Source organism: Lichenostomus cassidix, chromosome 1Aa (genome assembly GCF_008360975.1).
Source record: "Lichenostomus cassidix isolate B80296 chromosome 1Aa, HeHo_3.0, whole genome shotgun sequence".
NCBI lineage: Eukaryota > Metazoa > Chordata > Aves > Passeriformes > Meliphagidae > Lichenostomus > Lichenostomus cassidix.
In genome coordinates, this window is record NC_139480.1 from 45414043 (window position 1) to 45439808 (window position 25766).

At 38.1% G+C, this 25766-nt stretch overlaps 1 protein-coding gene across 2 annotated transcripts in view; it reads left to right on the forward strand.

Annotated features, from left to right (window-relative positions):
* ANO4 (anoctamin 4) overlaps positions 1–25766 on the forward strand; it is a 196501-nt gene that overhangs the window by 94998 nt on the left and 75737 nt on the right. For both annotated transcript variants that reach the window (XM_085047263.1, XM_085047256.1), the window contains 3 exons: positions 5578–5688; positions 11111–11247; positions 15563–15721. In XM_085047263.1, coding sequence (XP_084903389.1) covers positions 5578–5688; positions 11111–11247; positions 15563–15721 — 407 coding nt within the window. The remainder of the gene's footprint in view (positions 1–5577; positions 5689–11110; positions 11248–15562; positions 15722–25766) is intronic.

The following is a 25766-nucleotide window of genomic DNA, read 5'->3' on the forward strand; positions in this document are numbered from 1 at the left end:
ATGTTCAGAAGTCTCCCCTTCACCACTGCTGCTTCTGGCAGATAAGAAAAAGGTTTGTACAAATATAATTAAACATATGTCGCATCTTGCAGTGTATTGCAATGCAAAGGGAATGTATTTTTAAATTTCCTTTCAAAAATAATTCCAGTATTGTTATTACCATGCCCTTAATATAACCATGCACATGACCATGCACAGACAGCTGTGGCATAGGTGCTCCATGTTAACCATTATGATTTGGGGTTTGAATTTTGTTTTTCCTAACACTCCTTGAACTTTCTTACAGAAAATGAAGTAGCCCTATATTTTTACTCCAATAAATTTCAAAACTAAAAAGATACTTTTTTGCTTTTACACTCAGCTTGGATGCTAACAGGCAGATACAGTATTTTATCCATAATCAGTGAGAAAAACATTAAGAGAAATTATGTTTTCTGCATAGTGGGAGATGTGTTTAACTATACCAAATAATGACAAAATATACACTTTTTTTAAGGTAACTGGTAAACCAATTAGGAACATCAAAAGTTATATGAAAGCCCTTATGTATTTACAGACACCTATGACAATCTACCAGGTCAGATGTTTTTCAAAGGTGTGCAGGTACTTCCACAGTGTACCCAGGCCTTTCAGTCCTGGAAAAACACTGTGTATTAATGCTATTATTATTGAGCACTTTGTCTTAAATAGAAGTCTCCAAAGACCTTGCAATATGTATCATTATAGTTACTAATAATTTTTCCAAAACTGTGGATGTGGTTTGTAGCTACATTAGGCAAGAACTGTGGCCTACACTGGTAAAAGTAAGTGCCTTGTATCAGGAAAAACTGAGGCCCTTAAGATATTCCCAGTCTGTCACTAATTTTACATGCATGGATGTGGCAGACAGCTGCTCTTGCTCTGATGTTACACTGCCTTAAATATGCAAATATGTCAGCAAGTTCTCAGAAACAGAGAAATAAACACACCAGTTTTCCTGTCCTTATCCCCACTGCCATCTTCAAAAGGAACCCAGGACTGGAAACAAGCACCAAAATGAAAGGAAAAGAGAACTTACCCCGCACATCCCACCTCCTTTGTAAAAATTTGAGATTTTGTTGAAGCTGTGTGGTAGAGGAAGGTTAGTGCTGCTGGTAAGGAGCAAGGATGGAAGGAAAGTTTCTGGGTAACAGTGTTTTTCCAGAAAGGAGTCAAGTGCTGGGCTGGCGAGCCAAAATTACAGGTTGAAAACAAAGCCTTTTTCTTCTGTACAGAGAAGGGGCAGCTCAAGGCATGTTTCTGCATCCTGCATTGAGAACATACTTAGCAATGGTATTTTTGCATTGTGAAACTCTGCACTGTTGTACATGAGAGATTTAAGGGCAGCAACAAAGAATTGAACTCTTTTGATATGTTAAAATATATATAATGTAATCGTTGAAGTACAATTGATGTGTACAGTAACACTCTGACATTCACCTTATGCTGCAGGAGAGAAAAATGATTAGGCAGAAAGAATATAAAAATACTGAAAACACTCAGAGAGTCTCTCTGAGCAATGTGGCAAAAGCAGCTTTCTCTGAAAGACTTGTTATTATACACATCAGCCTTCCAGTTAATGAAATAATTATCCATCTCTGAGCCACTGCTTTCAGGCCAGCTTGCTAGAAAGACATGTGTATATTAATATATATTTGCATACATTCTATGACTCATAGAACAGCTTGGGGTTTTTTTCTGAAGCAATAATTGAACCAAAATGTTTTTCATCCTTGCAGTGTGCTGTCCAGTGCAGTCATAGGACAGATCCTGGGAAGACCAACTGTGTTGTGCATTTTGCTTCATTCCTGTCACAGAAATGAGAAGTACAGAACTGAGAGCAGCACAGCTGTGCTGTACACACATTCACAGCCCTGACTAACATGTATAGGTATTGCTTAAAGCAATTTCCATTTGAAACTCTGCTTTTGATGCAGACGACCTGCTGAGAACTCACAGTGAGAAGCCAATAGAATATACACCTGAATGGGTCATTGTTTATCCTGTGCTCACCTGGGTTTGCCTAGAGTGAAAAAAAGGGCACCATGCACAGCTGTTTAAAGAAGAGGGTCTGGTAAGAAGGAGCAACTTCTCTGCAGATGTTATATGCACTACTTAGCAAAACTACCTGCTCATGTTAGAATTATATTTGCTCTTGCTAAATATCACCCTGTTAGGGATAGATGGCCCCACGATAGGAGCATCCACCTACATGGCAAAATCTCTCACTACAAGTTGGAATGATCTTGTTTAACATTAGTACCATGTTAACTACATTGGTACATAAATCACTTCTCTAACATGTTTGATCACTTTAATATTTAGAAGTATGTTAAAATTCTGACTTGGAGCAAGCCATCTCATTTAGTCTCTAAAAATTAAAATTCTTTATAAAATCTCATTTGTTTTCCTAACCTAATTAGTTGGGAACCTTCAAGACAAATAAAGGAAAAAGTATGTTATTTTATGCACAACTTTATGCATCAATGGGTAAATCAGAGGGAGTGCCATGAGGTAATTTAAAATATTACTTCAGTTGAACTAGACAGTCTTGGTAAGATGAGAAAAATCTCAGACTGATCTCTTTAAAAAAAATTGGTTTTAACTCTAAACTTTATTTCAATTCTATTTGTGTTTATGTCTCATACTTCTGTGGAAAGAGTGTCTTTCCCATCCTCTCAGGCAATATTACTTAGATTTTACTTGGTGGGATGTGTCATTGACAAAGCATAAATCAGCAGCTGTGCAAGCAAGAAGGAAATGCTAAAGGCAGGTTAGTGATCAGTCAATAGCAACAGTGACATCAGATACTGTCTTTGCATGTACTATTGGACATCTGTGGTAAGATAAAGAAAATAAATCTCTGGAACGTGGATGAGGTCACTGTGGCTTTTTCCAAAGAGCTACTAGTTTGAAATCTCTGTCCGACAACAAGCCAGAAATCATTAATTTGGCCAGGCTGCAACCCATCACATAGGTGGTGTTTCAGCTAAAATGATGCAGTAGTCCGTCCCGAAAAGTGGATGCTGACAGAGAGGGAGGAGGATAGAAGCCCAAGTGCCCCAATTCAAGTTTTTATTGACACAATTAAGGTCATGCATTCCTGCAACCCCTTATTTAAAAGCTGTGTTGTTGGTAGATGCATTTTTACCCTGTGTTGGTGAAGGTGAGTTTGTGATTAGCTATGTGTTATATCACAAATGATTGGTAGAAGATTATGCCTACAATTTTGACTGTAACCAGAGTGGATGCTGTTAATCTGATACTTGTGCAGTGAGGCCAGATATTGAGGCTACTGTGAATCAGACAAGCACAGAGCACTGCCATTTCTGCAGATTGCTGAAAACTCCCTATACTGCAAGAGAATCAAATGCAGGAGAGGAAATTTGAATGGAGCAAAATGGCCTTGACTTCATTGTCTGAAATACATTCAGGTTTAGGTTGGTCATTTTCTGACCACTTCCTAGGCAGTGTTTTTTGTTAATTAAAGAGTGGCTTGAAATCAGCTATGTAGGCTCTTCAAGAGTTTGATTTTATTAACAGGTCTGTGGTTAGATTGTCCATCAGATATCAGTACTTTGGGACCTCCAAAGCTCACTGCCACTTCCTTTCTCCCCAGCCCAATTAGTTCAGATCTGCTGGAGATGCTGCAGGGATCCTGCTACCTTCATCTGTTCTGAGGAGCAGAGGTTTGAGTGTAATAAGGATGGAGTGTGTGGGGGAAGAAAGGGTATTTTTTATCTGTCAGCATGGCCATTAATTTGCTCTAACTAGGGTTGAAATGCAGAACAAAGGTTGTTGGATATGAGGATGCAGGCATGTAGTGGTAGATGTAAAAAGCAGTAGCTGAGTATTCAAGAAGAGACTGAATGACATCACTTTCAAAGCTGCTTAACTGAATTGTTGCCCATTGATTACTTTTCTACTTCCATCATATTGTTTGTATGTATTTTTCAGCAGCTGGAGTATTTTTTCTTGGGTCTTAGGAATCTCTTTTGGGGCATATCTTAGCCTCTCATCTCTGAGGCCATCTGCAGATTTCCCTAGGCTGCTATTGTATGAATAATCAGTTGTCTCACTTAAGAAATTCTCTTTGTTCTACATCATTAAATGCTGACTCCTGCTGCTGCTATGACAGACCTCTTTGCAGGAATCTACAAGGGGAGTTGTCTCTGATGTTAACAGTGAATCTTTGCTGTGGAACAAAAGAATACGCTGAAGCAAGCACGAGACAATTTGAATTTCTAATATTTTAGCACTGAAAAATAAAAAAGGACTAGGCTGGTCAAAGCATAACCATTTTGAGATCTGTATTTCCAAAAAGTGAGGAAAGGCCTTTAAAATAATTTTGAGTCATTTTGTGCCCAGGAATGTAATTTTTAGCTCACATCAAGGCAGTAATGAGATAGTCATTTGGCAAGGAGAAGGGGGAAATACAATGGACTAGGACAGAATTCAAAATAAGAATAGCTTGCTATAGGCAGGCTGTAGATGAAAGGAAAATGCTTCTGTCTAAAGCAAGAGTGATAGCATCTAGCAAAGCACAGTAATGATATAAATTACCTGAAGGTTTGTTCTTCCACCTTGGCCTTTTTGTCATGAAGTCCTTTGCCGAATATCTCCTCAACCACTCAAGGTCTCTGCTACCTCTGTGCATTAGTTACTCAAGAGCATCATCTCTAACAGATGCCTTTGTGAAAGGTTTTCCTGCTACTCTTTGAAAACCAGATGTCTTTCTAGTAGTTCCCTCTTTGTCTACATCCAAATACCCTGTAGCCAACATCTTAATCATGTTTGCCCATTTTCTGCCTACTCTTGACATGCAGCCACCTTTCTCTGCATGGAAAGTGTCTGTTCTCAAAACTTTCTGATTTCTTTGCTCAAGTTGAAAGAGCACTGAAATGGGCAAATCTTGTGCCTATTTTCATGTGTAAATAGGTTTGAAACTGTGACCCACCAGAATATGTTTTTATTCTGCAGTGCTTTTAAACAGCAACCATTACATACCAATGTGATTCCATTTGAAATGGACTGCAGTGCTGGACTTCTTCCTAGACTATGTCATGCCATCAGCTTGGCATATGAGAACTTACAGTGCCTAGTGTCTGAAACACGCTGTCCATGCTCTTTTTGTCCTAATGGCTGTTTTCTGTCTTGCCACTAACTTTGTGTGTTAGTGTGTTTCATTTTAGTCTGTTTGTTCCTGTGTCATTCGTAACAACATCTCCTGTTTGTTTCCACATTTGGGAGTTAGTTTGGTAGGTGATATGGTGAGCTGATGCTCATGGCATGGCAGCAAATGGTCACCTGAATGAGGGATTTAACAATGGTGACTCTGCATCATTACTGATAGCAGAGAATGTTGTTGTTTCATTCTATTTAGCTTTAAATCAGTCCATGTTCTATCTGAAGTTCCTTGGTTTAAAGAAAATTTGGTTCTGCTAAGGAGGAGAAATGCAAATACCTTCATTCAATGTGTATGTTTCCTCACCTGAAGCCCCTTGGCTGGATTTTCTACTGCACTGTCACAAACCCCATCAATCTCTTCAATTTCTTCAGAAGGAAGAGAGGATTTGCAGGTTAACCAGCGGGAAACGCAAATATGGATAAAACCAGACATGCAGAAGAGAGATGTGGACTTTTCAGAAATTCTTAATGCAATACAAGAAAGTAAGTTATTCCTTGGGTGCAAAATTGTGTTTACGGCAAAATATTCAATTGAGATGCATTGAAATTATAACTGAAGGCACACACAAAGTGATGAACTGAATAAGTATCTATTATTAAAATCTCTCAGAAGTTCAATGGATTATTGAAGGCTAATAAGAAATCTTCTATTATCAGAGAAGTCATAGTACAATTTGAATTGCTATGTGCCAAAGGATTCCAACAGTATATATTTTCTGTGCAGATCTAATCAGAAGTAGTAAGATTCTGGTTACTTTAATCCATTCTTTGCTCTCCTGAGTGGCTATGTGAGCTATCAATGTCATAAAAAATGCTGCAGTCACAGATTGAAGACTGGATTTGAAGTTCTAGTTGTTCCAAAGAGTTGAGGTGTATTCACATTTTTGCAGCTGGTAATTTTTGGGAGAAGTCATGAGGTTGTCACAACAAATGAAGGTCAGTGTGTCTTAGATGCTGGATAAAAATTCTCTTTTCATGTGTTAAGGGCTGTGGACTGAGATTTAATTGGTTCACCCTTCTTAAATCCAACTGCAGAATGATCTCAAGGCTTGTGCTAGAAGTGGTGCTACTATCAATAGCAGTGGAAGACACTGATTTGACACTACCCAAAACTGATACAATTCTGGAATCCAAAAGAACCTGGAATTTCAGTGTGTATCTTTCAGAATAGTTTGAAAACCCTTATGCAGCCTGAGAATCACAATGCAAGGTGTGGCTTCCTCATTTTCCAGTTTGATTTTAAACTAGGTGTTTGGTGTAGCAAGTTTCTAAAGTGAGAAACAGCAGCTTACATTTTAGAGTGATAAAAGATTAATGCGTTAAAACCCAGGCTCTGCTAATTTTTGCCATGTGCATAAGAAACCGCACAGTGGTAGAATCAAGTTGTTTAGTGATGGTATTAGTTTGGGGATGGAAGGAAAATGCTCAGGTTAGTATGGTGGTGGGGATAATAATTTGAAATGGAATCAACTTATTAAGCTACAGGCTTAGGATGAATTCCATGTTTTCTAATTTTAAAAGCTTTTCCCATCAGGAAATCTTAATATGAGGTTTTGTTTTTTCCCTTCTCCACACCAGCACAGCCCAGATATAGTCTTGGGGGAAGTTGGGATGCAGACTGGAGAGGCTGAAAAATCACTATCTAGTATTTCAAAAGGTGAATAGACAAGATGGCTAACCATGGATAAGCAATTCAAGCAGGGAGTGTTTCAAGAATTAACTTTTTGATTTTTGGATTATTCACTAGCCATTTGAGAAGGATGCAGCTTTCACAACCTTGGAGATGGTGTTTTTTCTTTATCCAGACCAGATGCAGGTGCTGTTGGGAAGATATTTTCTATGTCCTTTAGGTACATCTCTTTCAGCAAACACAAAAGGATTTCTGTGACTGTACAACACACTTTGCAGAGGCTTGTTGTGTGTCCAGACAAGTGTTGTCACCTGCAGTCTGTTGTGAATATCATCTAATTAGAATAAATATGCCTAAATATTCTTTCTAGGGTAGTTGCTCTGGTCAATGGTACTTTTATTCCCAGTTGTTAGCAGTGAATAATAATTTAAAAGAGGTTAATGATGCTTTTAGAATTCAAGTAATCTTTCTTGCTAAGATAAGCTTTGGAATATTGATCTTCAGCTAGCATTGTCCAAAGTGAGAATACACTTGATGGCTTGGTGTGGCTTTTGCTAATAAAATGACTATTAATGAACAGATATATGATCTCTGAGCATGTTTCCATCTTCTCACAAACTAACATAGTCAGGTCCCATTTTTTAATGAAAGTTCTTATTTTTAGACACTTCAGTTTCAGCATCCACCTTCAGAAACTTAAAGGAGTTATCTAGTTTTTGAGTCCTACCTTATATCAGCCTCTTGTCTGAAGTGGCTTGTGGACCCACTGAGATTGTGCATGGACTCCTGCTCAGAATTTCTCAGAATATGTAGTTCTCAGAATACATATTCTGAATCCAGTTTTCAGAATACGTAGTTCTACTATATTTGGGATAAAAATATTTGTGCATCTACCTTTTGTTTTTCTTTTTATTCTTCAACAGATTCTGAATTGTCAAGTAATTTTGATTTTTCTTTTGCAAAATAGAACATGAGGGGGAGAAAAGAGTTTGCATATTCAAGCTGATCTAAAACCAGAGGGAGAATTCTTAATATCTCCTGTAGCAATGCAAGTGCTGCTCTGTATTCCTGTTAAATTTCACTGCTGAAAAATACATGACTATACAGTAGCACCAGTCTGTCTCCCAAACAGCATTTATATAAATAATAAAGTCATTGTATATCATTCTGTTAAGGACATTTGTGGGTAAATGCATGTCAGGGTCTGAAGGGGAAATAAAAATGTAGCCATCAAAAAATTATGCTTTTAGCAACATTTGGGCATGTAGGTGTTCAGTCCATTGGAGTGGAAGGGCTGAGCTACCTACAAGCAGCAGCAGAGTTATCTTGGATGTAGCATCACCATTACTAATGGAAAGCAAACAGGAGTTCTGGTACAAATTATCTATTTGGTTTTGCAGAACAGTATTTTATGATTTTATGAGAATTGGGATAGAAAAATTATCCTAGCAGATGCTGGGGGCCCATATTTTCTGTAGAGACCAACCAGCATGCCAATTACTTGTGTATTTGTGATATAAATCTGCATATTCCTGATATAAGCAATTTTCCACTGCAAGCAATCTGGACAAGTCCTGGTAGCTAATTATACTAACCAGCTGAGATTCACTGCTTCCACAACTTCTTCAATGCTGAGATGGACTGCATTTTAAAGTGACCTGAAAATAAGATATTTTTTTTTTTGGCTCCTCACAAGTCCTCGGGATAATCCAGTAATTCCATGTTTCAAGCCCCCAGACACATTCAATGTGTGTAAGACATCTGCCTAAAAACCATATATTTTGCAACCCAAAGCATTACAAGCACTTAAAGAAGCAGCAGTTTTAGTATCTCAGAGGCTTCATCTTTTATAGCAAGGCAATCTGAATGTCAGAAAAAAGATAGTTTAAATTCCCTCGAGTATAGCCAACAGGCAAAACTTTCATTTTTACAGCTTTCATTGACCCTGTCTGCAACAGACACATATATCTTGAATACTCTTCAGAAAGCTTCACTATTTAATTATTTTGGAGGGTTTTTGCACAGTTGTTTTCAGATTATATTGAGGTGTTAGCCATATAGAAATTAATGTGTCATTCTCATGGAGGCACTGGTGGAATTCAATTCAGTGAAGTTAAAGTAATTCAAAATGCTTTCTGTTTCAGTATTTTTTTTGTTGAATATTAAGATTGATTCTTCTCATATGAACATGTATGCAAAATCTGGTCATGATTGACATCCAAATTATTATCTGATGGGGTAGAATGTTTCCAGTCTTAACTTTTGAGACAGCAGGGACAGTGAAGGACATGGGGCTAGGCTGTGCTGTCTTGTGGCACTTCCCCTCTCTTTTATAAGCATCTCCAGTATGATTTTTGTGGATTGAAATGGATGAAGGTGGAAAAAGAATCTGTAATATTACTGCTGCATGTGCCACAAATTGAAGTCTGTTTCTTGCCTTCTAAGTCTCCTAAAGCCACTGTGGTTTGCTCTAAGACAAATTGGACACAGCCACAGTGACACTGAAGAGCTACAGGCTCTCATCACATAAAACACCAAAAACTCAGCATCTTCTTACAAGCTATGCTGCTTAGGTTAGCACATTAGCCTAGTATTTAGAGTCGATTAATTTGGACATGAGGACTTATCTGTTGTTTCTGAAACTTTTAGTAGCTTTCCAAGCAAGACTATTTCAATGAAAAAATACAATGTCTTTCATTAACCTTGTCCCTATTTTATGCATGAAAAAGAAGATGAAGGATTCTTGAATATTTTTATAGGGTTTTCTTTTTTTATTACCTACAAATGTAATAATAGACTTTAGATACTGTAAAAGACACGTACAAAAAGGGATGAAATTATTTCCTATGCTCATGATTGACAGGGAAAGGGTGGTGTATTTAAATTGCAACATAGGTGCATATTTAGGATGAATATTATGGATAAAACTTCCTCCTGCCTGTGAGAGTGAAAAATAGGCCACTTGCAGAGACTGGGGAGTCGGTATTATCTGTGATTTGTAGAAGGATTGTTAAACTGGGCTATGACCCCTGAAGAAGGGAAAGGGGACAAGGAGGTCACAAAATGTTCATGATGGCTGGGAACAGTTAGTGGCTGTTAATTTCTGGCAGCTATCCAGTCTCTCCTAAGGGGGAGAATGGATTTTTACACCTGCAGCCAGTAGTTAGAAATGGAACTAAGTTGCCACCAGCAATTAGATTTTTGGCTGTTAATGTAGGTTCTCACCAACAGGAATTACAATTGTTTGTCACTAAGTTAGGGGAGCTGAGGACAAGCAAAAGCAACCTGAGTTTATTGCGCAAAAGAAGAATGATTCCAAAGTCAGTCAAGCTTGCAAAAATGTGAATAGGAATGGGGGGTTAGACAAATTTCTTTCAAGACTTTTAGATATTTGGTCCCACTCTAGTCAGGAGAAGAGGCTCAGTAACTGGGACCTTTGGGGGTTCCTTCTAACAGTTATAATTCTACAGTCATAATTTTGGATTTTGCCTATGAGGCATGGGGTTGGAGAGATGAAGTCCATTCACAGCTGAAACTTGATCCTCAGCTAAAGCATTTTTCTTCTCACACACATCTCTTCATCACCCTTTTTCACAAGATCTGTGGCACATGGAATGCAGAGTGAACCTGCCTGCCCTGCTCCCCCCATCTGGAAGCCTCTCCAGGCCCTTAATACCTCTACTTTTTACCAGGGTTGGTTTACCTCAGCTTAAATCTGAAGATTTAAGCCATTGCTTCATGCAAGACTGAGGGCTGTGTGGTAGGTGGATCTGAAGCTTCAGATCTTTGTTCCTCAAAACATGACAAACTGTGCAAAGAGAAACATCTGCCCAGGCTCATTTACTCAATGCCTTTCAGGCAACAGTATTTATTTAAGGTCTTCTGTCTCTGGATGCCCCACAGGTCTGTTCAACTTTGAACATCATACTTTGCATAGCCAGTTAAAATTCTGCCGCTTTATAATAAGAAACTTTCAGAGACAATACTAATCCACAATGTAGTCATTTAAACCATTGGCCCACAAAGAATCTGAGAGGATAGCTAATGCCTGTTTTATTGTGACAGCAGATTGCTTATTTGTCATCAGAGAGGTATTGTGGTGTCCTAAATCTTTACATGGCTCACTGGTGAAGAAAATACTCCAACAATGCTCATCATATTTTATAATTAAAATAGTATAAAGTCATACCAGAACTAAAAAAGTGAAATTGTTGATGGGTGTCTTCGTTTGGTTCAGTGGTGATTTGAATGTATGTTTTTATTTTTGCTTTTTAGTAGCTAAGGATGTCAACATTTTTTTTGATGAGTTAGAAGGTGTGAACAGCCCTTCCAAAGATGATGATTCCCTGCTTCACCATGGTAACTTGACCTGTACTTCTGATGATGCCAGCAGGCTGGAAGTTGTGGGAGAGGTAAGGACACACAGAATTATTAATACAATATTTGTTCATGCCCATTATAAAGAAGTAATAAATGTAAATTGATTTAAAATTTCATTCTCTGCCATCAACTTCTGTCTAATCTTTCCCATGAGAACTGATTTTCCATTCTAAGATTATAATGCTGAAAAATAAAGTATCTCAGAATCAAAAGTTTTTATTTCATGCACCCTCAGTGAAACACCTATGAAAATCTAAGGCTTCACTGCTTCTGAAAATGCTGGAAAAGTTTTCCCAATATTAATCCTTTAATGGGAAAGAGTGTGGAGGGGATTTATCATAAAACTCCAATAAGAGGAGTTGGGTGTTATTCCCTGCAGGAGACACACTCCCTTCCAGTGAAGAACAAGTGACCTGATGATGCATAATGGTGATTCAGAGAGCATACCAGGGAGGAAACATTCAGCACATAGTCCCTTTTAAATTCTGTCTTAAAGCAGGCAAAGTGGCATGGACCCCTGATGAAAATTTGGACCTAAATTTCTTTTTGTGTCTTTTGTGCAGAAAGGAACAACATGCCCTTGAATTTAGCCTCCCACTGCCCTGCAACCCATGGGTGTTAGGGTTGTTTCCTCAGTGAGTGAAGAGACCAGGGACTTCTTTCCTTCACCTCAGGAATGGGGTTACATCTAGACTACTTACTGGACTGGTCTGATGTTACCTGCAAGTTGTGCCTGAGGAAATTTTGGCAGAGGGCTGGCTGGCTCAGATCAGAGCTGGCAGGGACTATGCTAGCAATTAAAAAGAGAGGAAAACCACAGGACATTGCTGACAGCACCGCCATGACCCTCTTTTGTTTTCTAGTTTTGATAGAGTTTAGAAGATGCTATTAGAGGTTATGTCTCTTTCAGGAGCTAGAGGATTTGGTGGTGCAAGTTCTTTTGTGCAACACTGCTGAGGAGAGAATCAGAGATTTTCTTTGTTCTGGAAATTCAGCCCATAGAGAGCTGCACTCCTTGAATGTTTAGACAGATAATTAAAGCAACAAAATTCAGGGCACTCTGAATATGTGTTTGACCTTGATCACAGTTTCATCTTCTTTACTCACAGCTCTTCCCCAGCTTCCCATACAGCTTACAAAGGACTCTCTTTGCCTGCTTCCACCATAAGAGGTTAATCTGACATGATATTCCCATGTTGCATTTGGGACCATGTACCATATGGTCTTTAGCAAAAAGGCATAGGTGAAAGGCACATGATTTTTATGATTTAAAGAGGAAAAATTAGCAGAAAATGATCAGAAGGACATGCTGCTGTTAATGTAACAATATTGCAAAAACATTACTTCAAAACAACTTTTTTTTTTTTCTCTTAGATGTATTGTTTGGTTTTGTTTTTTAAAGGGAAAGGGCAAACTGAGGAACATGAACAGATTTAAGGGGTTTTTTTGTTACCCTATTGGAGGAAAATAGCAATGTAGGTTGTGCATAGGTGATGGGGAAAAAGAGATGAAAATTAGAAGACTTAATGGGACTTCAGGGGTGCTGCAGCCTAATAAAAAGAAGTTTCAAAGTACTTGGTCCCTGCTAAACTCTAAAAGGAAAAGATACACTATTTAGGTGTTGTATGATTTGTATGGATATATATAGGTAAGCCCTTTGGCTCGAAGCTCTCCTGGTGTGTGAGTCATAGGTCTGTGAATGCTGATGGTTCCCAACTGAGCACCTGAGAATATAAAAACTGCTGCATTCCTTGGAAAACAAGTCCAAAATATACAACACCTATTACAAATATAGTCATAAAGATAGACAGAAATGCTAAGCTTCTTGTTAGAGTGAAGTCTTCACTGTTCTTCCACTTTCTTCCACCATCCTTTTTCAGATGAGGGAATGGAGGTTTGACATATGTGACTACACTAATTTTTCACCAAAAACTGCAGTCAGACGTAGTTCTATTTATAATTTTTTTATCAGTTCAAGAAAGCTGAGTTTTGATGTTGTAACGCAGGTAAGTGAGATGCAATATCTGGAAGAATGTAGGACAAATTTCTGTCTGGAATAACATAGATCAGTAATACTTAGATGATGCAGAAGTCCTGCAGCTGACACTGCTGAACCAGCCCTGACTGTCTCTATTTCATATTAGATCCCCAAGAGTTCTTGCAAGTCCAGACTCAGTTTACAAAGTTGCCTTACAGTCTGTAATAGAGGGCCAGAGAAAGAGTTCCTTCCAACAGACCATAACAGTCTATAATAGGAGTTATCAGTCTGTATTTGACATACAGTGCTCCTGAAATGAAAAGGACCTTCAAGTACAGATGTGGGTGTCCAAGCCACCTTTCTGAGTGAACAATTACCATACTGCAGTTGGTAGTGTTTCACAAGTCCAAGGGAAAGTAATTGCTCCAGGAAGTCATATTTGTAGTGGAAGTCCAACAAGTCAAATAGCTCGGCTAAATCTTATTGATACTCTTTAATATAAAGTTCTGCATTAACTGATGAGCCAGAGCAGGGCAAACCAATATTCTTCAGAGAAAGAAGAAACATAGGAAGGGGCAGATCTATTTTTCCAGTGGAGTTCCAGATGGAGCTCTCAGGATGGGTCTGAATTGAGATGAGGAATGCACATTTGAAGTGGATTTCTCTGTTGTCCCTTCCCATGATTTCTTTGCAGTCCAGAGCACTGTTGGATTTAAAACCTGGATTCCTTATGGATGGAAATCCAGTGAGTCTTCTGGACCAGACTCCAGTGGGCCCAACATGAGCCCTTAAGTCTACATAGCGTAGACAGCAGATCCTCAGCATGGATTGTTTTGTTCTACAGTTCCTTTCCTTTCAGGCCACTTGCTAAAGTACGTGGTGACTCTGACTACTGCACAGGAGGCTTGGCAGGAGGGTGAGAAATCACAACAGGACCACCACGCTGACCCACAGCCTCTAAATCTCCTACTACACCCTTCCTTTATTTAAATAACCTTAAATGCTCTTTGGTCCGTTGGGGGGTTTTTTATGTCCTCTCAACAGAGATTTTTAATGGAAAAAGAGAAAATGTGCCTCCTGAGCTATTCTCACATTTAATGTTCTATGAAAAATGCTTCTCATATCTTGATAATATCATTTATCAGCATGATATGCAGTATAGATATAAATAGTTTGTTACTGTTTTTTCCTTAGAGGTTAAATCTTTTTTTCTTGCCTTCTTTTTGGGCTCTAAGAACTATTCCACTGTATCAAGTCTGCGCTGAGTTGTGTCACGAGTCAGGCACTATAATGAAACAATGTTAGAAAAATTCCCTTCTTCCTTTAGTGAACTGGATGTACCAGGGGGATGGGACATTTGGAATGCTTTCATTGGTTTTTCCATTTAATCAGAATGCCTGCTGAGAATCAGAAAGATAACTTGCACTAAACTCTTTGAATGGGAAAATTGATTTTGTGGGCTTTTCCTGTAAAAATAACTTTTCCTATTATAATGTTCACTTTTCAATTTAAATTCCGAAGCAGTTCTTCTATGCAGAAAGTATTTTGAAAATTCCTTCCTTCTACCATATGGGAAAGGAAAAATATTATTTTTATTTCAGAGACTTGATTGTATATTATAGGGCAGGGCTATTTTTGGCAGAAATAGTGGAACAAGTTTTGGAAAAACAGAGGTAAATTATCTTAACCTTCCCTTCAGCTTAGAGCTGGACTGATTTTGAGATTCCTGAAGGTCCCTGTCCTTTATACTGCTCAGAGGGAGTGCTGGTTGTTCCCATGCATCATTCAGAGGGTAGATTTCCTGTACAAAACACTCCAACCTGCAAACTGCCATGCAATTTCAACTTGTCTGACAGTGAAAGCTGAAACCCTGGGCAGGACTTGTGTTATGTAGAAGTGGTGTTAAATTGTGAGGAGGATCTGTAAAGAATTTGATCTCATTACTTACTGGGAAAAGGCCAGTAGTCTGGTCTTTTATATGGCAGGAGAGTGACCTGTTTTACCTATTATTACCAGAGAAATTAAGTTGTGTTTTTCTGTCAGAACAAATATTTGAACAAGTTTGTTGGTTTTTTTGGTTTGTTTTTTTTTTTTTTTTAATTTTTAAAAATAGAAAAGAAACAGTATTTATTGCTTTTATGTGCTGCGACACTGAATACCAGGAATTCTTTCCAAATAAATCCCAATAAATCCATCCTCTATCCATCTATTCCTTAAACAAGAGATATTCTGTAATTAGTCTGATGAGGTATGATGGGGTTGGTACAGAGCTTTCATATTGTTTTGTGTCATATGAGACAAAGCAATGAGAATCTCCGTGCCAGGTTTGTAAATTAACATTACTGAGCTGCTTGATTTTCTCTTTACAGGAAGTACCTGATAAGAACAAAACCAATGGACTATATTTTAGGGATGGGAAATGTCGGATTGACTACATCCTCGTGTATAGAAAATCTAATCCACAGACAGAGAAGAGGGAAGTATTTGAGAGAAATATCAGAGCAGAAGGACTACAAATGGAAAAAGAAGTAAGAGATCTTCCTTTAAAAAACTTTCACTTCAAAGCTATATAGAATCTGGAGTAATTGTCTGTTTACTCTGAAACTCCTTCACTCTGTTGTAGCAGTAGCAAAATGCTTTTAAGCATGCCTAAATATAGGCCAGAGCAGTGCAGAAGTGTAGCCTAAAGGAAAATCAAACACACGGGTTGAAGGCCAAAACAGGCCATTACAGTCATCTTTTTCAACCTTATGCACAAGTAGGCCACAGAATTTCATACAGTGTGCTGGCAATAGAAAAAAAACAAGTGCTGGGTTTGAATAGCCTAATTTCTACTGAGTGCAATCCATATTTATGCACCTACATTCTAGCTACCTGCTCCACTGTTTGCTGAGGCTCTTGATACTCTTTCCAGAGACATAACTAGATCTCTGCCTCTCTTTACCTGTCAGTTTAGGCATTAGGATGTGAGAAATACTTTAGTAGTTTGAAAACAGCTTAAATTTACTCCTTCTGTCTTAACCCTAAGCATTGAAATAATTGGACAGCACATATGAATCATTTACATCTATGTTGTTTCCAACATAATGTCCTAAATCAATAAATCTTTTATGGATGAGGGTGTAGGAGTGAATGCAAAGGGTCTAAAATGTATTGATATGTTAGGTAGCAGGAGCAAGGTTTAAAGAGATCATATTGCTTTTGTCAAGCCTATGATCATCCTGAAACTTTGATAATGTGCTTAAGGAGGGCTTAAGTCTCACTTCCATCCCGAGAGGTATTGCTGAGTATTTACTTTTATTTGTGCCTGATGGACTCCCACTCATACTAATATGCATTGTCATGCTGCCACGGATGGAAACAGAAGAGGAATTTTCAGGATACAGGCTTTGATCAATTATGTAGGTGCTACACATTATCTCCCTTTCTTTCAGTGAATTCTTGGTACATGTGTAGATATTCTGCCTGTGTACTTGAAATGCACACTTCTTTGGAGAACTCTGGGGAGGAAAAGATAGCAACCTTTACAGATAAAATGAAAATGTTTCTTTTCTTTAAATGTTTTTGATTGAACATGGGTATGGCGTATGTAAGTGTATTAAGAGCATTTTACTGGTTACACCAAAGAGTTACCCTAAACTATTCCTTCAAATAACCTGAAAATCATCATCTTCAGTGCTGCAGTAGCTGATGTTTTCAATGCCAGAGATTGTTCATTATTACATTTCCTGTGTACATACCAATGTCCATAGGAGTTGTAACCCAACATCCAAGAACATGAGGGACTCACTGCAGCTATTTAGCTCCACATCCTAGAATTCTGCCCTGCTTCCACCAACACAGATGCTGACAAAGTCTCTGAAATTTGGGCAGTGTAGAAAATGAGTGGGGAGTGAATCCTCCCTATTAATACATATGCCCAATGGTTTCAAATAATTTTTTTCCTACTTCTTGACTTTTGTAGATTTATTATTGTACTAAGGTCACCAGTGAAAGCTGTGAAATCAGTTTATATTTTAAGTGCTATGAAACTTATTGCAACATTCTGCACAAAAAACTTATTCAAACTGATGATTTAAGTGCTTACTATAGAATTTTCTTGTGGCTTTCAAGACCATTTATTTGGACTTTGCTGCCTAGGCTGCATGAATGTTCAGCCAATTTGACTATTCATTTCAGTTTCTATTTTGCTACTGACATGCAGTTTTATTTCTTACTAATCTCATCTGCCCTTGGTGTGACTTCTTGCCAGCGTCAGTAATTGTACATTTTCAAGACTCAGAATGATCAAAATGAGGTTGTGCTACATGACTTGGGCTAATCCTTTTAAAATCTAGGGTAGCAATCTTTTTCAACATATGACTCTGACCTAAAATTAAATGCTAGCATGTACATTTTATGATCACATTAGTTTCTAAATTTAATTATAATCCTGAAGGAAATATGCACATTCTTAGTACTCTCCCTCCCCCATCCCCAGAGCTTAACAAGAGTGCTGCATATCACTTAGCTTTAAACTAAGCTGTGTGATCAGCTAGTGTCTAGATTATTTCTCATTATTTTTACTTTTCCTTTTTTTTTCTTTTTTGAGATTGCACATCATTCTGAGTGTTACTTCTGGGAAATTTTAACTGCAGGGTTTTTTTCAGGTTTTTCACATACAATATACTGCTCCCACTGAAAAAAGGTTTGCTCCCAGATGAAACAAGAAAATTGTCTGTGTCTTTGGCCACAGAGCATACCCAGAGGCAATAGGAAGTAACTGTTGGACTAAAATAAACTTTTTACCTTCCATGAGCAGAGTGTGGTTGTTGGTTCATTTCCCTTTGACTACCAGCAGTTCATACATTGATATTTGATTGTGTGAGTCCTGTCCTTTTAAGTGAAACTGTTGGCAGAGAGGAAAACTTACAGAGCTATCCACCCTGCAATTTCAAACACACATTCCTCACTGCAGGGAGGGGGAAATGCACTGCAGTGTCTCGCTGACAAGTACAGCACAGTGAAATTCCCAGGAAGTGGTGAATGCAGGGAGAGAAGTGTTCACTTAGCAGCATGGAAATGAGAAAGTGAATCTGAAACGAATTCACAAGAGTTGAGGTAACTTCAGGCACAATGTCAAGAGCAGGTGGCTGAGAAAGGTCTGAACAGGTATATATTTCTGGCTTTTGAAAAAGGTGATAATGTTTTGCACATATTCCCCAATGAATTCACACTCACATTCTTCAGCTGTACCACACCACTCTGCTTTGGAAATTCTGACAGGTTTGGTGCTCAGTACATACAGCAGTAAAGAATGAGCGAATCCCAGACCAAGGAACAAATCATTAAAATAATGAAGATTTTAATGAAAAAATAAAAATAATCAAATAATAGAGAAAAAATAGTGATAAAATATTTTCTAAGAGTGAAAAAATTAAAAATAATAAAAATCAAATAGTGAAGATTTTAAATTGAAAATAATTGAAAATAAAGCTCTAAGAGTGAACACTAATGCAGTGGTACAGCACAAGTCATTTTATGACACTTCTCCCTGCTTTTCTGCATATATTGGTTCTGAGTAGGATGAGTGCGTTGACCCTGTCACAGCCAGACACATCCAGACCACATCCAACACGTGGTCAAATGCAGATGCTCTAAATAAATTAATCAAAAATGTAGATCACTTCAAGAGAAGAGACTGTATTTTCTTTTCAGACAGATGCAAAATTTCCTTTGTTGATTTATCCTCCCTTTCAATGTCTCACAAGTGAGATAAGTAACTATGATATCCTGGCTCTGGGATTCTTGATGATGCTTTCATTTTTTAATACTCTTTGAAAAACATCTGTGTGGGGGGAGAATGGAGAGGACAGTCTCCAAGTGGAGCATGTTCTTCTGGGAGATGAGGTAGCAATCACAATGCAAGTTTGTAAGCACTGATGCCTTCTGTAAATATCACAAGAGACTCATCCCTTCCGGAGCTGGTAGGCAAAAGGTTAACAGGGTGCTACTGTCCACATTCACATGATATGATTCATATTTATCTAAGTACATGATAAGCCTGAGATTTAGATCAACCCACTGACATGCAGAAGAGAACTACTTGCAATCACTTTTATGTGAAAAGAAAATATAGATCATATCTGTCATCCCAAATAAACTGTTCATTGCTCTGGCCCAGCAATTTCTGGAAAACCTGTCTTTTCAAAAGAGAATCATGAGTCAGAATTACTTTGAGCCCATGAGCCCATGTTATTTTTCACAAGAATAAATATTTATAAATTCAACCTCTTGGCCAAAATCTGGAAAAGTACCCTTATCCCAAATTATCCCTACAGCATGAATTACCACTTACTTGTCCTAAATGACCAGGTAGAACTAAGTTGCTGTCAAGAGTATCTATGCAGGTCTGGTACATGAATAGAGTATTTCAAACATTTTTCAGTAAGGTACTTTAAATTATACTATGACAATAGATCATGCACCAAGGCAGCCAACATGGAGCAGCCAACATCTATTACTCGTTTGCTTGCAAACTCTATAAGATGCACTGTAAAGCGATGCAAATGCAGGACAGAGGTAAGAAATTTCTACTGGATGAACAAACACAGACTACACTCAAATGTGTATTTTGTTAAACAGAAAAAGAAGAAAGTAATCTTGCAATCAACCAAAACCAGTGTACACAAAATGAATCTGATGTTGGGTTAGGATCTAGTCATGTAGCCCAAGGAACAGACTACATTTAGTTTGAACTTGGCATGATTTTTTTGTTTTCCTGCTTCTCATGAGTGCATTAAACTAAGTCACACAGAGTATGTGATATATTATGCTTAATGATTGTGTTTAAAGTTTTTAATTTCTAGTTTATATGCTGATTTTATGCAGTTTACTTGAAAAAGCATTTGACATACTAGTAGAAAGTGAGTAATAGAAATGTATTAAATGGGAACTAACCACATACGTAGTGAAAATAGTATTATTTATGTATTTTGTATATTTATGTTAACTAATGTCTCAGTATAAAAGCAATTACCTACTTTAAACCAATAGTATTCCTTGCTGCCCTGGACAGCAGGTCTCCTCACAGCTACTGCATGCAGAATGTGCTTCAGAACCTAGCTTCAGATATTTTACAGAAAACAGCCAGTCCATTTGTGCTTCTGCTGGCACATTGATCTTTCCATCTCCCTGATAAAAGAAGATGTTAGTGTAGTGCTGGTCCAGTTTTTGGGAAGAACCCAAGTTGTGTGGGTTTTTGTGTTACATGCCTGATTAAAAATTGCCACCGTAAGTGTCAAGCTGTCCCCAGGGCACCTCCGATTGCATTCACTCCCTGCCTCAAGCAGCAGCTGACATTTCTGGTGCAACATCTGGCAGCAAAAACACAGCTGGTGTGTACAATAGGCAGTAGAAATAGATCATAGGTGTTCTCTGGGGAAAACCCAAAACAATGAGAAAGAAAGACACTGTATAAGCTTTGGTTGTGTTATATGAACAAATATCTACTAGAGGGTACAGTCTGAGTCTTAAGTTATGTTAATATGACTCCAGAAGTTATATTTTGAAGTCTTTCTCAGTAGTTGATGCAATATAATTACACAATACTATTATTTCATGACTTGTCAAGTTTGCAAGCAGATGTAGGTAGATTCATGAAGAGCTAGTAACAGTTTTTGATATAGCTGTAACTTTGTGCTAATGGGACAGGACATCAGAAGCTAGAAACATGTATTCAGTAAGATGCTTATATTTAGCAGCAACTTGGAGCCTGGTTTCAATATGATGAATGTTGAGAGAAATTACAGATGACAGAAAGAGCACACAGAGTATCTCTGTGACTTTTAGCACATCCCTGAGTGTAAAAAGAAAATAGACTTATGACCATGTCAAAGTGAGGTAAGAGTTAGAAATAAAGAATGAGTATGGAAAAACTAAGAACTTCAAAGACTAAAACTTCTGAGCACTAACTGTGTTCAGAAAGTGATGATATAAAAGACATATAATCAAGAGTTATTGCTTCTGAACATAATCAAATACTATCATCTTTCTGGAAAAAAAATGGCATCTACTCTTTTTAGTTGTTGTTGTTGTTACTGCAGAGCCAAAACAGTTATGTGAGGCTGATCTGCTTTTTTCTGGCTTGTGCGTCATCACTGCAATTGTTCATGAGATTCCTGTTACATAAACGTTTTTTCTGATTGTGATTCATGGGTAGAAAAGAATTAAGTTGACTTCCAGACCCCAAGTGGTACTCGCAGATCTGAGTTGGAAAAGGTGTTTTATAAACATAGCTTATGTAATTTGGTTCTCTGAGCAGTGCACAATAAAATCTCAGTGCCTTTAGAGTTGACTCCAAGTTTCTTCTTCAGTTATGACTTCAGTTTATCCAGTTATTGAAAGAACAAGAACTTGTTTGTAGTTTATTGCTCCTATAGATGTTAATTTGATCAACCAGGCATACAGTTTAAACCAGAGTGCTTAGTCTGTGGTCAACTGACTTTTTACAGCTTGCCAGGAGAGTTTGTGTGGTAGCCAAGAGCAAGCTGCAGGTCATCTGGAAAATCTTCCTGGCTGCTAGTTTTTATTTGGTGCTCATGTCTTTTCCCTGTCATGTTGAGCTTGTCCTGCACATGTCAAAATCACCTATCCACTGGAGAAAATATCAGCTGTCCTCTGAGCTTTTCTTTACAGAGAGAAAGATAACTGTGAGCATGCCTATGTGAGATATGTCCTAAGAAGCACTGGGAGAGCTGTGAGAGTGCTGATTATCCCTACTGCATGCAGTAGGTCAAGCAATGTGCAGGATGTCACCTCTGGCTAACAGGTTTCCTTTGGGCCAAACTGACATTTGGATAAAGCTAGGCTTTCTTGGTCTTTGGAGGAGATGAGACCTTGTACTGGGTTGCATGGCAAGGTTTTGGTGAGGTGGGGCTGCAGGGATAGTGCCTTTAGTGGGCACCTAGCATCCAGCCAGGGTCAGCCCACCACAGGTGTAGTTCACAGTTACTCTGCTACTGTGACCTGCACCAAACATTTCAAAGCTTTCAGGGACTCTAGTCAGTTGTTTCAGTCTCTCACTTTTCTGATCCTATTATTCAATATGTAAATAGCTGCAGCTAATGAACTTACAGTACAAATTATGCAGCCTGCAGAATCTGTATTTTCATGAGCAGCTTAATATCTCATTGTTAGCAGGTGCAGTTTGTTATTTACAGTTTTAAGCACTGTGTCTGATTACATCCACAAACCTCCAATGGAGACATCAAAATGACATAAACTATACCTGCAAAAAGGGAACCAGACTGAAATGCAAACCCACCACAAGCATTGTAAGTGAAAGTGCTTCCAGCTATTTAATTTAAAACATTGGGCAGTTCATTTCATCTCAATTCAGCCAGAGCAAGTTGAAAACAGACTGGTTTTATTATCTAATGCACATAGCAAAAGGAGTCTCTTTTCAGCAATGTTTTACAGAAAAATGTGTTGGTACAAGCAGAACAATGTCCTTTCCCAGAGAGTATTCTGTGCAAAAAAAATGGTCACTAAACAGTGCAGAAGTTTCCAGCTGCCTGAACTTCTGAGGGAAAAAGTTTTAGATTTCAAATACCATGTCCACTGTACAGCTCAATGGCAATTTAGAAGGAAAATTAGAGATAAATGAAAGTCTGGATAGATAGGGTCTGAACTCAAATTTCACAACGCAGTTCTTAAATATATATTTCTTGATTATCTGAGGGAGCCCATAAATGAGTATGTTTCCAAGTTGACAAATTCTAGTCTTTAGCAGAGCTTTGTAAAACTAGTAGACTAAAAATTGTTGCTGAAAACCTGATCCACTTTCTAAAAAAATTACGGCTTTTTCAAAGAATATGGAGGTAATACAGAAAAAATGTAGTTAACTGAAGAAAAAAGCCTCTGACATAGTTATTTCAGGAATGAGTAAAATTTCTTGTCAAAGAATTTACTGTCATCATCATTCCCAAATCAGAATGTCAAAAATCTTTTGAAGGAAAAAGCCCAGACAAGCAATAGATTAAGAAAAATTATGGTGGTTATATATGAGGTAAGATATCCCCTATAAACTGTATTTTAGTCGTAGTAGCAGAACAAATAGAACTAGTCAAATTATGTCAGGGCTCAACTTCCTTGGAAAAGACCTTTCAGTTTATGGGTCTCTGGGCCCTAATGAAATGCATAATTATCCACTGCATATTTACATATTTGTTTCTTGCTGCTTGAATGGTGATGTAGTGGGGCTGTAAAAGAAGTTTAATAAAGCATGACCTGAGGGAAAAATGTTTCTAAGATAGCCACATTGACTGGAACTTCTGTCAGCCAGTTAGTCATGTCTCCCTCTTTAAAGTCTTATCTGGTTTACAAAATTCCCTTCTGTGCAAAAATTGTCTTTTATTTTCTTATCTGAAAGCTCTTGAAAGAATCTGTAAAAGTAGTTTTTAGACAAAACAGTGTAAAAACCCTTTTGTTTTTTCTTGGAGGTCTTTATGACTCTACTTACTACTCTTATTGCAGCCTGTTTTTGTTAATAGACTCAAATAGACCTTTCAATTTATAATAAGATTGACTCCCCTTTCTAAAGCCTCCACTGTCAAGCACTAAAATGTAAGAACTTTGAGCTTACTTTTTTTTGTCTAGCAGCCATCTCTTACACCTTTTTAAACTTCAAAATTTTTCATAAATAAGAAAGCCTCCACAGTGAAAATGTAGATAGGAGAAGGACAAAATGGGCATATGTAAATCTGGAAACCATGACTCTATACTTTGTCTGGCAATATACAAATTTCATGTTCTTCTCCACAAGAAGTTTGTCTTTCCATATCTAGACTTCTATGTCTTTTTTGCCTTATAAATTAATAATCTATTCTGTGACCTCATTTTCTGGGGAATCTGGAGAAGCTCCAGAGTGCTGGAGGGAATACAGGTCTGAAGGTCAGCTTTGGGAAGCAAGCTGTCACCAACACTAGATCAGGATGGCCATGGCTTTTTTCTATAGAATTCTGTAGATTTTCTATGGGTTACAGCCTGGCCCTTCATTGCCAGAGTTCTTGAAGTTGCATTGTGCTATTGCTATTGGAAAAACTGACTTTCTGAGACAAGATTGGATTAAACAAATGTCCTGAAACAGCAGTTGGGAGGATGGAAGCTGTGATTTGTAGAATATCTTTGGTCAATGTTCTTGTGCAAATTTATGGATTTTATCATTAAATTCAGAAATTCACAGGAGAGATGGATTCAGATAATGAAATGCAGAAAGTACTGACCAAAATCAAGAGGCCTTTTGAAGTACAGAGGACACTGATGGGAGGCTTTGTTATTTAAAGATCTGCATTTCCCTATGACTTCTCTGCAGGAAGAGTGAATAAGGTGGGATGGGGGAAATGGATGGCAGCCAAGACCCTGTAAAATGTTCTGATCAAATGCTGCTGCTGTGATGTGTCCCAGACAGCTGAACAGTGCACTAAAGGCACCCAGGAAGGTGCAGTTGTAGGAAGTGATGTGTCTGTGGTGCTGCAGGAGTTGGTGTGGGTGGTGAGGAAGGTAACAGGAGTGCAGGGAAAATAAGGTGGCTGAACTGCAGAGCCCCAAGAGGAAAAAAGCCTTATTGGCTGTAGCTGTTGTCAATGTATATAATCTGACTGGGTAGGAAAGAGCCCTTATGGGCAGCAGTTCATCTGTGTCTGAGGAAAATAGAACAAATGAATTGCACCTTGAAGGTGCCTGTTCCTCTCCATTGCAGACATCTAAACTTAGTTGCCCTGAATCACACCTGTGGTGTCTGCTCCTCAGGAGAAAGCCTTCGGGAGCTTCTCAGTATCAGTGGGCTGCAAGACAGGATAGTGCCAGTGTTTTGATACAAACACTGTGGCTTGCCAGGATCCAGCAGGGGGAAACTGGGTCAGATGCATGTCACACACTACACTTATCAACTACTCAAGATAAGCCTTTTTGTTGGCCCTCTGTCCAGGTGTTATCTATGGAATTATATGAATAGATCTGTGGATTGCAAGATCGTCCCCAGCACTGGGGTAGTGTAAAGTATACAACTAAAGGAATTGTGTAACAACTGAAAATTTACATTCTAAAACCCCCAAGCTATGGAATAGATTAATGTTTCTGCAGTTTTTCCATTATTTGACATTTTGTGTTCTTTGATGTTTTGACTGGGAATTGATGACTGCTTGCTTTGCCAATTTACATTTCCATCTTGGGCTATTTTTTGTCTTTCTTGTGAAAGCAAACACAATTCATGTCTCTTACTAATCCATTATTCCAGCCAAAAGGCACAATATAAAAATGATTTGGGGAAGGTGAGTGCATTAGAGTTTTGGGAAAGAGAGGAGTTTGGGATGATGGCAAGAAAGCATAAGAGGGTGCTAGTATCAAAATGTGGAGGCATATCCACATTAAATCATGGCAGATATGTAAGAAAAGCCCCCTTCTCACTGTATAACTCCCATTATAGAAATCTGAGTGTAAAATCTCTTTGGAAATACAACACAAGCCCTTAACGTCTTGAAACAATTGGTTTTTATTTATGGAGAATGACAACAGAATGCAGGGAAGGAGAAA